The sequence below is a fragment of the Neomonachus schauinslandi genome, chromosome 4 (assembly GCF_002201575.2).
Source record: "Neomonachus schauinslandi chromosome 4, ASM220157v2, whole genome shotgun sequence".
In the NCBI taxonomy this organism is placed as follows: Eukaryota; Metazoa; Chordata; class Mammalia; order Carnivora; family Phocidae; genus Neomonachus; species Neomonachus schauinslandi.
The window spans coordinates 103,090,636-103,104,702 of record NC_058406.1 but is presented as its reverse complement, the minus strand read 5'-3'; the positions used below and the strand labels follow the sequence as shown (position 1 = coordinate 103,104,702).

The 14,067-nt window shown below is 46.8% G+C and overlaps 1 protein-coding gene across 2 annotated transcripts; it reads right to left on the bottom strand.

The window, feature by feature from the left end:
- Positions 1-511: 511 nt before the first annotated feature.
- PSMD4 (proteasome 26S subunit ubiquitin receptor, non-ATPase 4) lies at positions 512-10,416 on the bottom strand. Of its 2 annotated transcripts, none has more exons than XM_021688118.1 (10): positions 10,348-10,416; positions 5,240-5,380; positions 3,491-3,605; positions 3,024-3,110; positions 2,727-2,795; positions 2,354-2,569; positions 1,859-1,967; positions 1,564-1,695; positions 1,412-1,479; positions 512-825 (listed from the first exon to the last, which is right to left on the bottom strand). In XM_021688118.1, the coding sequence occupies exons 1-10, from the start codon at positions 10,371-10,373 to the stop codon at positions 655-657; spliced, it is 1,134 nt and encodes a 377-aa protein (XP_021543793.1). In that variant the 5' UTR covers positions 10,374-10,416; the 3' UTR covers positions 512-654. The 2 variants fall into 2 exon arrangements, with proteins under 2 accessions (XP_021543793.1, XP_044770559.1); XM_044914624.1 differs by having other exon boundaries at positions 1,564-1,698; positions 1,853-1,967; positions 10,348-10,399.
- Between the last annotated feature and the right edge of the window lie 3,651 nt (positions 10,417-14,067).

Below are 14,067 nucleotides of genomic sequence, written 5' to 3'. Positions count from 1 at the left end.
GGGCCCCAGAGCCTACCCAAAACTGACCCTCAGCAAAGCTCCTCTTCATGAGACAGGGACACAGCCCCAGGGCAGAAGTGTCAGGAGAGGGGCGCCTGGGTGGTTCAGTCGTTAAGCGTCTGCCTTCAGGTCAGGTCATGATCCCGGGGTCCTGGGATCGAGCCCCGTGTCGGGCTCCCTGCTCCACGGGAAGCCTGCTTCTCCCTCTCCCACTCCCCCTGCTTGTGTTCCCTCTCTCGCTGTGTCTCTATAAATAAATAAAATATATATATTATATATATAATTATATATAATAAATAAAATATAAATATTTTATATTTATATATTTTATAAATAATTTTATAAATAAATAAAATCTAAGGAAAAAAAAAGAAGTGTCAGGAGAGACTGCCTTGGGGACGGAAGGAAGGGGAGCAGGTCAGAATTTAGAGGCCGGTGCTGGGGAGACACCGAGGACTCAACAGGGAACACTCTCCTCATGCCAGGCACTCCTCCCCTCTGTCACACTGAGAGCTACCACTATTGGAAGCAAAAGAAAAACAAAAGCTGCCAAGCTTTATTCAGGTTGTCCTGGTTACAGATACTGTATCTACCCCTACATCCCGCCCACGCTATGCGGTCTCCTGAGCGCCTCAGCCACCCCTGCCCCCAGTCTCATTTCTTGTCCTCCTCCTTCTTGTCCTTCTTGCCATCCTTGTTGGCCTGCGAGGCCAGGGACCCCATGGCATTTCGAATAGCTTCATTGTTGGGATCCACACCTGGAAGGTTCTCCAGGACACTCTGAAGGAACTCGGGGTCCTGCATCACGTCATAATCATCCTCCTCCTGGAAAAGGGCAGTGTGGGCTCAGGGCAGGGGCTGGCTCATCTGGGCAGCACACTGCTGCCTGAGCCCCTCTCTCCACCTGACTGTCTGGGGGTGGGGCCGCCTCTGGCCGAGGGTAGAAAGGACAATTCAGGAAAATACCCAGTGCCTATGTATGGTACCAACTCACACATTCATTAGTGACCAAACAGAGAAACTGGGACTTTGCTTCCTGAGCATACAGGATAAAAACAGATGCCATCATGGTCAGGTTTCTTACTGTCAGACACCCACTCCTTTTTCTTTGCCTTAGACCCTCTTTCACCCTCCTGGGAAGACAATATCCTATACACCAGTCTAGACTGCTCCCACCAAGAAGGAAAATTATAGAACCTCAGGACACTAATCCAACCCGGCCTGTGTTCATTCTATTGCCTTAGCAAGGTTTACAAACAAGAAATGTAGATCTAGGTGTTTCTTTCCCTCTGCTCCTCAAAAAGCTCATCTATGAAACCCTGAAGAATGGTTCCAGGCCTAGAGGACTAAGGACATGAACACCAGGGGACTTGATACGTGACGGGGGTGGGGAGTCAACACTGGCCCTCACCTTGGCGGGCTCAGATGTGTCCATGGCAGAACTGGCATCGATGTCAGCTGATTCTGCCTGGCCAAACTCTGAGGAAAAGAGGTCAGTTTGTTGAGCTCCATTTCCCTACCCAATCCCTCTGCCTGAGCACTGCTTCCCAGGCCCTGGCTCACCTGCACCCTGCAGGGACATCTGCATGGCATAAGCGATCTGCTCCTCCTCGGTCATACTGCTTAGGTCAGGGAGCCCGGTGCGGCCAAACTCCTGCTGGCTGATGGTCATCTTCAGCAGAGCGTCGTCTGAGTCTGGACAAAGGAGAGCGGCAGAGCAGAACTGGTGCCGTGTTCCACACAGGCCCGCCCCCAAACTGCTCCCCCAGCCCCTATATTCCCGGGCTGCCAGGCCTCCCCACCGCTACGCCGGCGTCTACGCCCTGCTCCACGGGGTACCCCTGGCTCCATCCCTCACCTTCAGCCCCAGCTGTAGCAATCCCCGCCTCAGCCGCAGAGGCTGCAGCTGCCCGCCGGGCCTCCTCCTCCTGCCGCTGCCGCTGCTCTTCCATGGAGACACGGAGGGCCTGGCAAAGCGCAGGGCAAGGTCAGATGTTCTGCCCTCCCTCCTTGCAGGCACTTGGGGAAGTCAGTTGAGGGGTGGGAAGGGGACATAAAGGGGCAGCTTCTGGTTTATGCACATGGGGAAGAACCTGGGGAGGTAAGAGTTGATATAGGGAAAAAGGAAGGACTTGGGAGAAGCCTGGGGTTTAATCAGGAGAACTGAACAAGACAGTCTGACATTGGTGCCCCTAGAGATCACAGAATTAAGGGGAAAAGGGACCAAAGGGAGTCTGGGAAAATGAGCGAGGGTGTTCAGGACGGTTTAGGCCTAGAGACGCTATGTGGTACGTGGGTCCTCAGTATAAGAGGAAAGGAGGACCCTTGGAGTCTGAGGTCAACGTTTGCTCACCAGGGCCAGCTCAGGATCAGCACTGGGATCCACTCCGAATTCAAAGTCACTGGCACCAAGACCCAGCATGGCACCACCTTCACCAGCTAGAATCGGAGAACTGATGAGGGCGTCGGCCAAGCTGGGCCCAGGGGGCACTGTCACCAGATGAGAACCAGTTCCATCTTTGCCATTCAATGTGTTTACAAAGGCTGTCAGCTTTTCTGTGTTCACCTCCTGGGGGAGGGAAGAACACAGGAGGCTCTCCTTCCCATCTTGCTCCCCCTCCTCTGCCATGTCAGTTCCTCTCTCACAGTGCAAGCACTCCTCTGGGTAAGGACTGTTCTGCTTATAACCATATCGAGTCCATGCCCCCCAACCCGTCCTTACTCACCTCTTCCCCAAAATTGATAATGTCAACATTTACTTTTTCCTTCTTGAGACGTTTAGCCAGTTTCACCAGCTAGGAAGAGGGAAGAGAAATGAGGAAATCTGTTCCATACATGAGGGGAAATGACACACCTCACAAAAGCATACAGAAATCGGTTAACCTCCCCAAGGCCCCCCCAACAGAAACACTGAATTCTGCATATCCACCTTTCCCCAAAACGATGAACCAATGCCGCTGGCAGGCTCTCCTAAAGCCCAAGAAGCCCCATTTCCACATTCCCTGGCTGTCACCTGGACTCACATCCTTCTCGTTGTCCTCCACGGGGCTTCCCACAAAGGCAATGATGCGCATCTTGTGATTCTTGCCCTGTCGGTGCTTCAGAGCCAGCTTGTAAAGGAAGAGCAAGTTCTCACAGTCAGCCAGAGGAATCACTTAGCTCTCCTGTCACTCTGCTGCTTTTCTTATGGTTTCTATGCTCAAGTCCACTGTCATGTTCACACAAGGGCTAACCGCTCCTCCACCCTTCCCTCCCTGCTTTGCCTCTGTGTAGACAAGGAAGAGGGCTAAGTCTTAATTCCAAAGGTCTTTTCCTTCACCACCATCATCAGTCCTGGAATTCATCCCACCATAGCCTTTCTACTCCTTTCTCTGGGTCACCTCTCTATCCCTGCTCTGGTTTCTAGCTCAACATTCCAGGGAAGAAATGAACGTTGGGGACAGAACCTCAGAGCAAGGGGGAACAATCAAAGGGATCCAGTAGGACTCACATGGGCCACGCGGATGCCAGTGCAGAAGGTGATCTTGCCCTTGGGTTGGACAGTGTGGAGCTTGGAAAGAATGCGGCCGGTGTCAGGGGTGAGTGTGGTCAGCACTTCACAGTCACTGGGATGTAGGGAAAGGGTTTCTGTGATTTCAGGTCAGGACACAAGTGCCTCTGAACCTGTGTTGGACTCTTTTTTTTTTTTTTAACGATTTTATTTATTTGACAGAGAGAGACACAGCGAGAGAGGGAACATAAGCAGGGGGAGTGGGAGAGGGAGAAGCAGGCTTCCCGCTGAGCAGGGAGCCGGATGCGGGGCTCAATACCAGGACCCTGGGATCATGACCTGAACCGAAGGCAGACGCCTAACGACTGAGCCACCCAAGAGCTCCCCCACTTTTTTTTTTAAGGAAGCTCTACACCCAGCATGGGACTTGAACTCACTACCCCAAGATCAAGAGTCACGTGCTCTACCGACTGAGCCAGCCAGGTATCCCTGACTCATCTTTTCTTTAAAGACCTTGATAATAACTGTAATCTCTACTTTTCTTAATCACACATCCAGTGTTTAGATGGTAGATCTTAAAAGTTTTCATTACAAGGAAAGAAAAATTTGTGATATTGTGAGATATGGGCATTAACTAAACTTGGTGTGGTGATCATTTCGCAATATATACATATATCAAATCGTTACACTGTATACCTTAAACTTATGCCATGTTGTATGTCAATTGTATCTCAATAAAACTGGAAAAAAACATCTAGTATTTAGTTGATATGAGCACAGGAAATAAGGGGCTGATTTTGCAAGAAACTTGCCCTCTTCCTCCCAATGTTTCCCTTGAACTCTTCTCATGTTATCCTGCTCCCAGGGTCCCAAGAATCCTCCACCGTAGTTGGATGCTAGTGAGTATGTCTCCTCGCCGCTCCATTTCCAGACCTACTTGCCACCTAACAACAACATATATACTGGGATGGGAGGTAATTCATTTGAGGATTATCAGTTCCTAAAACAAATCACTTTTGGAGTAAGAGCATGTGTGATACAGGCCCTGGGGACTCTTATCCAAAATAACTTTTCATTGACTTTAAAATATATTATGAAATTTCACCCTAGAAGATTTAGTTTCATAACTGTATAAAATTCAGACTAATATCAAACTCAAGTTGTGGGGTGCTTGAGTGGCTCAGTTGGTTAAGTGTCTGACTCTTTTTTTTTTTTAAGATTTTATTTATTTGAGAGAGAGCACGAGAGGGAAGAGGGTCAGAGGGAGAAGCAGACCCCCCGCTGAGCAGGGAGCCCGATGTGGGACTCGATCCTGGGACTCCAGGATCATGACCTGAACCGAAGGCAGTCGCTTAACCAACTGAGCCACCCAGGCACCCTAAGCGTCTGACTCTTGATTTTGGCTCAGGTCCTGGTTTCCAGGTCCTGAGATTGAGCCCCACACTGGGCTCCTCGCTCAGCAGAGAGTCTGCTGGAGCTTCTCTCCCCCTCCCTCTGCCCCTTCCCACCCACCCTGTGCTCATCCTTTCTCTGTCTCAAATAAATAAGTCTTTGAAATAAGTAAATAAATAAACTCAAGTTGCTATGTATATTTCTTCTGAATAGTGAAGAAGGTAGTCTAGGAAGGTTGATGGGCAAATGCAGCTTACTGGGACCTACAAAAGGATAGCAACCTGGATGCCACAGTGGGTTACCTGTGGGAAAACACCCACCCGCCTACCAAGCCCCTTCCTCCTCTGCCCCACGTACTTGGCCAGTGTGATGAGGCCCACGTTGTTCTCAGGGTTGCTGCGGGTCTTAGAGTGACAGACTATGTTGACAGCATCTTGTTGAGCCTGCAGCCGGGTGGGTAAGAAGTCCCCATTCCGCATGTACTCACTGTTGTCCACACTGTCAGATTAAAAGGAAGAGAAAGAGAACATACTGTAACATCTCTCTGAAATATTCTCTCTAGTTCCAGGGACCCCTACCCTCCTTCAAAACTTTGACGGACACTGTCATGCACAGCAGTGGCTCTCAGTCTCTGTGAAACACAGAACCACCTACAACTTAAAAAAGAAAAAAAAAATTATATATATATGATACACACACACACACACACAGACTTCCAAGCCTTACACCAGACTTACTGACTCAAAATGATCAAAGGAGGGGTGCCTGGGTGGCTCAGTCGGGTGGGCAGCCGACTCTTGTTGGTTTCAGCTCAGGTCATGGTCTCAGGGTCATGAGATCAAGCCCCACACTGGGGGCAAGCTCCCCACATGCTCAGTGTGGAGACTACTTAAGATTCTCCTTCTCCCTCTGCCCCCCACCTCCCTTTCTTAAAAAAAAAAAAAAAAAGATCAAAGGAGGAAATACATTTTAAATCTCCATTCCACAAATGATTCTGATAAGCACCAAACGTTGCAATCTGTTCAAGTATCACAATCACCTTCTTATAATCTGCAGTTAAATGTTTTTGGTTTTTTTTTTTAAAGATTGTATTTATTTATTTGACAGAGAGAGAGAGATACAGCCGAGAGAGGGAACACAAGCAGGGGGAGAGTTGAAAATAGAGCTACCCTATGACCCAGCAATTGCACTACTGGGTATTTACCCCAAAGATACAAATGTAGTGATCCAAAGGGGTATATGTACCCCAATGTTTTTTGTTTGTTTGTTTTTTAAAGATTTTACTTATTTATTTGACAGAGAGAGACACAGCGAGAGAGGGAACACAAGCAGGGGGAGTGGGAGAGGGAGAAGCAGGCTTCCCGCAGAGCAGGGAGCCCGACGCGGGGCTCGATCCCAGGACCCTGGGATCATGACCTAAGCCGAAGGCAGACGCTTAACGACTGAGCCACCCAGGCGCCCCGTAGCCCAATGTTTATAGCAGCAATGTCCACAATAGCCAAAGTATGGAAAGAGCCTAGATGTCCATCGGCAGATGAATGGATAAAGAAGATGTGGTGTGCATGTATATATATATATAATGGAATATTATGCAGCCATCCAAAAAAATGAAATCTTGCCATTTGCAACGATGTAGATGGAACTAGAGGGTATTATGCTAAGCGAAATAAGTCAATCAGAGAAATACAATTATCATATGATCTTACTGATATGTGGAATTTGAGAAACAAGGCAGAGGATCATGGGGGAAGAGAGGAAAAAATGAAACGGGACAAAACCAGAGAGGGAGACAAACCGTAAGAGACTCTTAATCTCAGGAAACACACTGAGGGTTGCTGGAGTGGAGGTGGGTAGGAGGGGGTGGCTGAGTGATGGATATTGGGGAGGCTATGTGCTATGGTGAGCGCTGTGAGTTGTGTAAGACTGATGAATCACAGATCTGTACCCCTGAAACAAATAATACATTGTATGTTAATAAAAGGAAAAAAAAAAAAAGGTAAGAAAGTGAAACAGTTATACAAGCCCTGAACAGGACCAATTCCTGATGACTTGAGATCCCTCAGCACTCTAATCGTCAATGATTCCATCTGTGTTGCAGTGTCCTCCCAGATGAGACACTTCATTTCCACTGGCAAACAAAATATGGGCTGGGGGGATGCCTGGGTGGCTCAGTCGGTTAAGCGTCTGCCTTCGGCTCAGGTCATGATCCTGGAGCCCCAGAGATGGAGCCCTGAATCTGGGCTCCCTGCTCAGTGGGGAGTCTGCTTCTCCCTCCCCCTCTGCTCCTTCCCCCACTCACGCTCTATCTCTGACAAATAAATAAATAAAATCTTTTTTTTTTTTAAGATTTTATTTATTTATTTGACAGAGAGAGACACAGCGAGAGAGGGAACACAAGCAGGGGAAGTGGGAGAGGGAGAAGCAGGCTTCCCGCCGAGCAGGGAGCCCGATGTGGGGCTCGATCCCAGGACCCTGGGATCATGACCCAAGCCGAAGGCAGCCGCTTAACCGACTGAGCCACCCAGGCGCCCCAATAAATAAAATCTTTAAAAAAAATATGGGCGGGGGCAATCTTTTAATATCCTTTGACTGACAATAAATGTAAGTCAGGAATGATGAAGAGAGGTAATAAGAAACTACTGAAAGAAATGGAAAAGGTAGTAAAGGGCAGTGTTCAGGTTCAGGTTCAAATCCCCAATCTGTTATTTATTAATACTATGATCCTGAGGAAGTTACTTAATTTCTCTAAGGTCTAGTTACTTCAGCTGTAAAGTGGGTTTTACTGTATGTAGGTGAGGGTAGGCTTACAGGACTGCTATGATGATGAAATGCATAGAAAGTACTTAGCACAGTGCCTAACAGTAAGCATGACATATGGACTAGTTCTCATAGCGGAAACTCCATCTACATAGAGGGCTGACTCTACTGATCATGGGTTATATTCTTTTTTCCCTGATACACTGTTTCTGATTATTCTCCCAGCAGAAAAGCAACAGCCTCTCTAGCTTCAAATACAGTAGTGAGTCCAAATCTAAGAAACAATGGAGGCTTTGAGGACTGTCCAGCTGGAACAGCTACTAAGTGTAAGGGCTGTGGGCAAGAGCAGCAGATGGATGAGGGTTGGAAGAAAAGTGTCAGAGTGAGCACGGGGACTTGAGAGGGAGGGAGAATAGACAGTGGAGAATGTGGGAGCAGGGCTCACAATTTGTCATGCATTAGAACACTGGGAGGCTGATGGTAGTATGGGGGTATTGAAAACACAGATGCCTTAACACCTAGGTGTGCATCCCTAAAAAACAGTTTAGTTTCTCCAGTCTTGAACTTTATATGAATTGAATAATATACCTATTTCCTGACTATTTTTGCTCAATGGTATATAATTCTTCCCACCAAAAATCCATCTCTAAGTAAGGGCTTATGATATTGTCCAGCTATTCCATAAAGTCTTCATTTAAAAAAGAATACAGATGCCTGGACTTCCCTGACTGGGAGTCTGACTCTGCAGATGGAAAGCAGAGTCAAATACCTGCAATTTTTAATAAACTCCTCCACAGAATTTTGATGCACAGCAGAGCATGAGGCTCTACAGAAAAAAAGAGTGGCTCTCATCATTATTCTGTGCCTGGGCTGTTACAATTGGCCACCAATATGTCTCTCTGGGCCTAATCTTTCCTCCTATACATCAAGCCAGGCCAATATTCTTCTTTTTTTTTGAGGTAGGCTCCATGCCCAGCATGGAGCCCAACACGGGGCTTGAACTCAAGACTCCTGAGATCTAGACCTAAGCTGAGATCAAGAGCCAGACACTTCAGCAACTGAGCCACCAAGGTGCCCCCAGGCCAATATTTTTAAACCCCATTTTGTATACGGCTCTGCCTCCACCACACTCAGAACTCTTTCAGAAGTCCTCTATTGAAAGATACCAGAGTTCAACCTCCTGAGCTTGACATTTGTGGTTTTCTACCTTTCAAAAAAAAAAGAAAGAAACTACCTTAAACCAACAACCTTAAAACCAAGTCACACTAACCTATTTCCTAATCCTTAACCACACCTTGGGCATTTACACTTCAGCAGCTTTGTTTCTGCCCTTCCCCTTACCTGTCATGGTGTCTCCTCAAAATCTGTCAAAGTCCCTTCAAGGGACTTAAAGGGACTCCCTTAAATTCCCTCTTGAGGACTCCTCAGGTACACTGCAACTAAGAGATGTACAGTGCTATACAGTTTACAGAGCACCGTCACAAATATTTTACCTACCTGTGCTATAAGGCAAGTGGAGGTTACAATTATTCCCAGTGAGAGATTTACTACATTCTCAATAACATGCAGCTGGTGTAGCAGAAAACACAGGATTTTGGATTCCAAATCCTGTCCTTTTTCTACTCTAACATGCTCTGTCCCAGAAGTTGTCAGACTTAGCACATAAACATATAGGACCCCCAGTTAAATTGAACTTACAGATAATTAACAAGTAACTTTTTAGAATAAATATGTCCTCTGCAATATTTGGGACACACTTCTAGCCATTTTTGTATTTAAAAACTACTGTTTATATGAATTCAAATTTAGCTGGGCATCTTACATTTTATCTGGCAATGTTATCCTTTCCCCACACCGCCAAAAGAAATTCTTAGGTGGCTGTCCCATCCAACTGGTGATTTGTGTGTTTGTGTACTATTCTGTATTATATTCTACTCTCACAGTTCGAAGAAACTGTGGAAACCTTGCAAAAGTTTGTGTCCTCTGCTTCTAATCCAACTCATAATAAGATACTCAGCCCAAGTCTGAGATTGAAGAAGAGGGCTAGCTCACCAAACAAGAGCTTTAACATCAGATAGCCTAGGATTTAAATCTTGGCTCCCCCACTTAATTAGCCGTGTGACTTTGGGTAAGTCATTTAAAACTGCTGAGACTCGGTATCCTCATCTGTAAAACGGAAGGATATTTATGGAGAAGTGTTGTGAGGTTTAAATGAGAAAACGTAAATTAATGCCTGACACATAGAAAGCAATTTATAAATAGTACCTTTCAAGATGATACAGGGAAAGGTAATGGAGACAGACATGAGCGATTGGGGCGGGGAAAGGATTTATAATCTCTCTTGCTAACATCCATTATTTTGAGAAGAGTAGAGGAGGACAGATGAGTCTGAGAAGCAGGACTCTCGCTACACACAGCGGACCTGGGGCTAGTCTAGGGGAGAAGACGCTAAAATAGAGCAAAGAAGCAGGGATCGGCCAGTCAATGACTGTCCGAGAGCTGAGGGATACTGGGGTACTCTGGGCCCGTCCTCCTCTCCCGGGCCCTGTGATGACTCAGGGAGTCGATGGGGCTCCTTCCTTCCTGGCCCAAGGCCGCATCTCACAGATCGTTCCCCCACCCCCACCCCAGGCCCACCCGGCCTCCGCGCGACACGCGCCCCCCCCCCCTCAGTCCCGCCCCCCATGGGTCCCGAGGTAGCTCCTCACCAAACCATAGTACTTTCCAACACCATCTTGCCACCTTCCTCCCTCCCCGACCGGTTCTTCTAGATTGCCTAACAACAACTCATTCCATTGGCCCAGCGCTCACCACCAATCACAGGCCTCGCTCAGCCAGCCGCTTCCGCTTCCATCCGCGTTGCGCTCTGGGAGTTGTAGGCGCCGCCCAAATAAAACGGGTATGTAGGGGCGAACGGAGGACTGAGGTGACACACAAAAAGAGGACCGACCTCTACCTTCCCTTTTATTCAAGTTCTCCGGTTGAGTTCCCTGCTGGCTGATCTAAAAGAGGCGGTGGAGGAACGCTTGAAATTGCTGTGGATGTGTTTGCCGGCATCTTCATTTTTAGAAACTGGTGGGATCTCCCATCCAAGTACTAACCAGGACCCTGCTTAGCTTCTGAGAAACAGGTGGGATGGTAATGACTTTTCAGCTCCGTCACTTTCCCATAGAGCTTTGTGCACCTAACCACTAAGCCCTTATCCTCCAGAACTGAATCTCTCTCTCTCTCTCCCATTTAATTAAGGGCAGGAAAGGTGTCCTAATCTTTGCAATCCCTGAGCCCAATACAGAGCCTGACACATGGTAAGAACCCAGAAAAGGTTTGACGAATCAATCCTTTTATAACTATCTCCCAAATAATGGGAGACAAACTAGTAAACCATTTGGGTTTGTTAATCAAGAATAACATTCAAGGGGCGACTGGGTGGCTCAGTCGGTTAAGCGTCTGCCTTCCGCTCAGGTCATGATCCCGGGGTCCTGGGATCGAGTTCCACATCGGGCTCCATGCTCAGTGGGAAGCCTGCTTCTCCCTCTCCCACTCCTCCTACTTGTGTTCTCTCTCTCGCTGTCTCTCTTTCTGTCAAATAAATTAAAAAAAAAAAAAAGAATAACATTTAAAAATGTATTGGATTGGGCGCCTGGGTGGCTCAGGCGGTTAAGCAGCTGCCTTCAGCTCAGGTCATCATGTCAGGGTCCTGGGATCAAGTCCCCCATCATGCTCCCTGCTCAGCCAGGAGTCGGCTTCTCCCTCTCCCTCTGCCCCTCCCCTCGCTTGTACTCGCTCTCTCAAATAAATATATAAAATCTTAAAAAAAAAAAAAAAGCTTTGGATTACCTTACCATACACACACGAAACTGGGAGTTTCATGACTGAGCCACCCAGGCGCCCCTAGATGTTGGTTTTAATAGATATGTTCAAAAATTACTGGTAACCCTCAGAGTTTGAAAAAGGGAAAAAACCCCCTTTCATTGGGGGGGGGGGGGGAAGCTGTCAATATAACCATAGACAGGAAAGGGGAAACAAGAAATCACAGAAAAATAATTAGTGACAAGTTCAAACATAACCAAAATAGTTTGCAAACAAGACAAGAAATACATTTTAAAAAATAGCTACACAATGTAGATAGAGACACACCAAACTAAGTGATAAGAAGGTAAAAATATGGGATGCCTGGGTGGCTCAGTCTGTTAAGCATCTGCCTTTGGCTCAGGTCATGATCCTGGGGTCCTGGGAGCAGCCCCAAATTGGACTCCCTGCTCGGTGGGGAACATGCTTCTCCCTCCCTCTGCCTGCCGCTCCCCCTGCTTGTGCTCTCTCTCTCCCTCTAATGAATAAATAAAGTCTTAAAAAAAAAAAAGGTAGGGGCGCCTGGGTGGCTCAGTCATTAAGCGTCTGCCTTCCGCTCAGGTCATGATCCCAGGGTCCTAGGATCGAGCCCCACATCGGGCTCCCTGCTCCGCGGGAAGCCTGCTTCTCCCTCTCCCACTCCCCCTGCTATATTCCCTCTTTCTCTGTCTGTCTGTCTCTGCCGAATAAATAAAATCTTTAAAAAAAAAAAAAGGTAAAAAATAAAGGGAGAGGGCGCCTGAGTGGCTCAGTTGGTTAAGCGACTGCCTTCGGCTCAGGTCATGATCCTGGAGTCCCGGGACATCGGGCTCCCTGCTCGGCAGGGAGTCTGCTTCTCCCTCTGACCCTCCTCCCTCTCATGCTCTCTGTCTCTCATTCTCTCTCTCTCAAATAAATAAATAAAATCTTTAAAAAAAATTAAAAAAAAAATAAAATAAAATAAAGGGAGAGAGTGAAAAAAAATATTCCAGGCAATAGTAATAACAGAAAGCATGTGTAGCTATATTAATATTGTACAAAACAGAAATCAACACAAAGAGCTGAGATCAGATAGGAGAGGGGTATTTCATAAAATATAAAATTCATCAACAAAAAATGCTCTGGGTTAATCAGGATAATGCAACTCCAAAGACAGGTTGAAAATCAGGGATAACTAAGTTAGTATTCTTCTAAATGTATAAGTAAACGAAGACAAACATTCAACCCAAACAAAAGGACTAGGAAGTGAATGTTCTGGAATGTCATCACTGTTCTGGGAAACCATGATCCATGATACCTGTGCAGGGAAGTGTCACCTTCTTAGCTTTAGTCAGATATTTAATAGGTTGTGACCAGTGTTTAGTTAGTACACTTTTTAAAAAAGATTTTATTTATATTTATTTGAGAGAGTGAGAGAGAGAGAGCACAAGAGGGTGGTGAGGGGCTGAGGGAGTCGGCTCAGGTTGTGATCCCAGGGTCCAGGGATTGAGGCCAGTATGGGTCTCCCTGCTCAGCAGGGAATCTCCTTCTCCCTCTGCCTCTTCTCCTCCCCCCCCACTCATGCTCTCTCTCAAATAAATAAATAAAATCTTTTTTAAAAAGTCTATGGGGGGGGCGCCTGGGTGGCTCAGTCAATTAAGCGTCTGCCTTTGGCTCAGGTCATGATCATGGCGTTCTGGGATCAAGCCCCGCATAGGGCTCCCTGCTGAGCTGGGAGCCTGTTTCTCCCTCTCCCTATGCCTGCTGCCCCCCTTGCTGTGTTCTCCCTCTCTCTCTCTCTCTCTCAAATAAATAAATAAAATCTTAAAAAAAAACCTATGGAGATATTGTAAAGAATACAAAATATAGCGACCATTAAAAAATGAGATAGTGAGGGCACCTGGGTGGCTTAGTCAGTTAAGCATCCAGCTGTTGGTTTTGGCTCAGGTCATGATCTCATAGGTTGTGGGATCCAGCCCCACAACCGGCTCTGCACTCAGCAGGGTGTCTGCTTGAAGACTCTCTCCTTCTGCCCCTCCTCCTACACTCTCTCTCTCTCTCAAATAAATAAATAAGTCTTTTAAAAAATGAGATAGTGAAGGGGCGCCTGGGTGGCTCAGTTGGTTAAGCAACTGCCTTCGGCTCAGGTCATGATCCTGGAGTCCCGGGATCGAGTCCCGCATCGGGCTCCCTGCTCGGCAGGGAGTCTGCTTCTCCCTCTGACCCTCCTCCCTCTCATGCTCTCTGTCTCTCATTCTCTCTCTCTCAAAATAAATAAATAAAATTAAAAAAAAAAAAACAGTTTAAAAAAAAAAAAAAATGAGATAGTGAAAAATAGATGCCATAGGATCGACTTAATTCAACCTGAGAATGGAGAACTCTCTTTGAACAGAGATGTCCTGTTAGCATTATGTCAGAAGGTGTTCAGTTAAGAGATATGTGAGTTGCAACAATGCACACAAAAAATGAAATCTGATAGGATCACATTTCAGTAAAACAAGAGTTCTATAACAAAAAAAGCAAAAACAAAACCATTCATTTACCTTTGATTCAGGTACTCTTCCTGGCACTTGGAAGGGAACAAAACAAAATCGTGCCCTCACGGAGCTTACATTCTATGG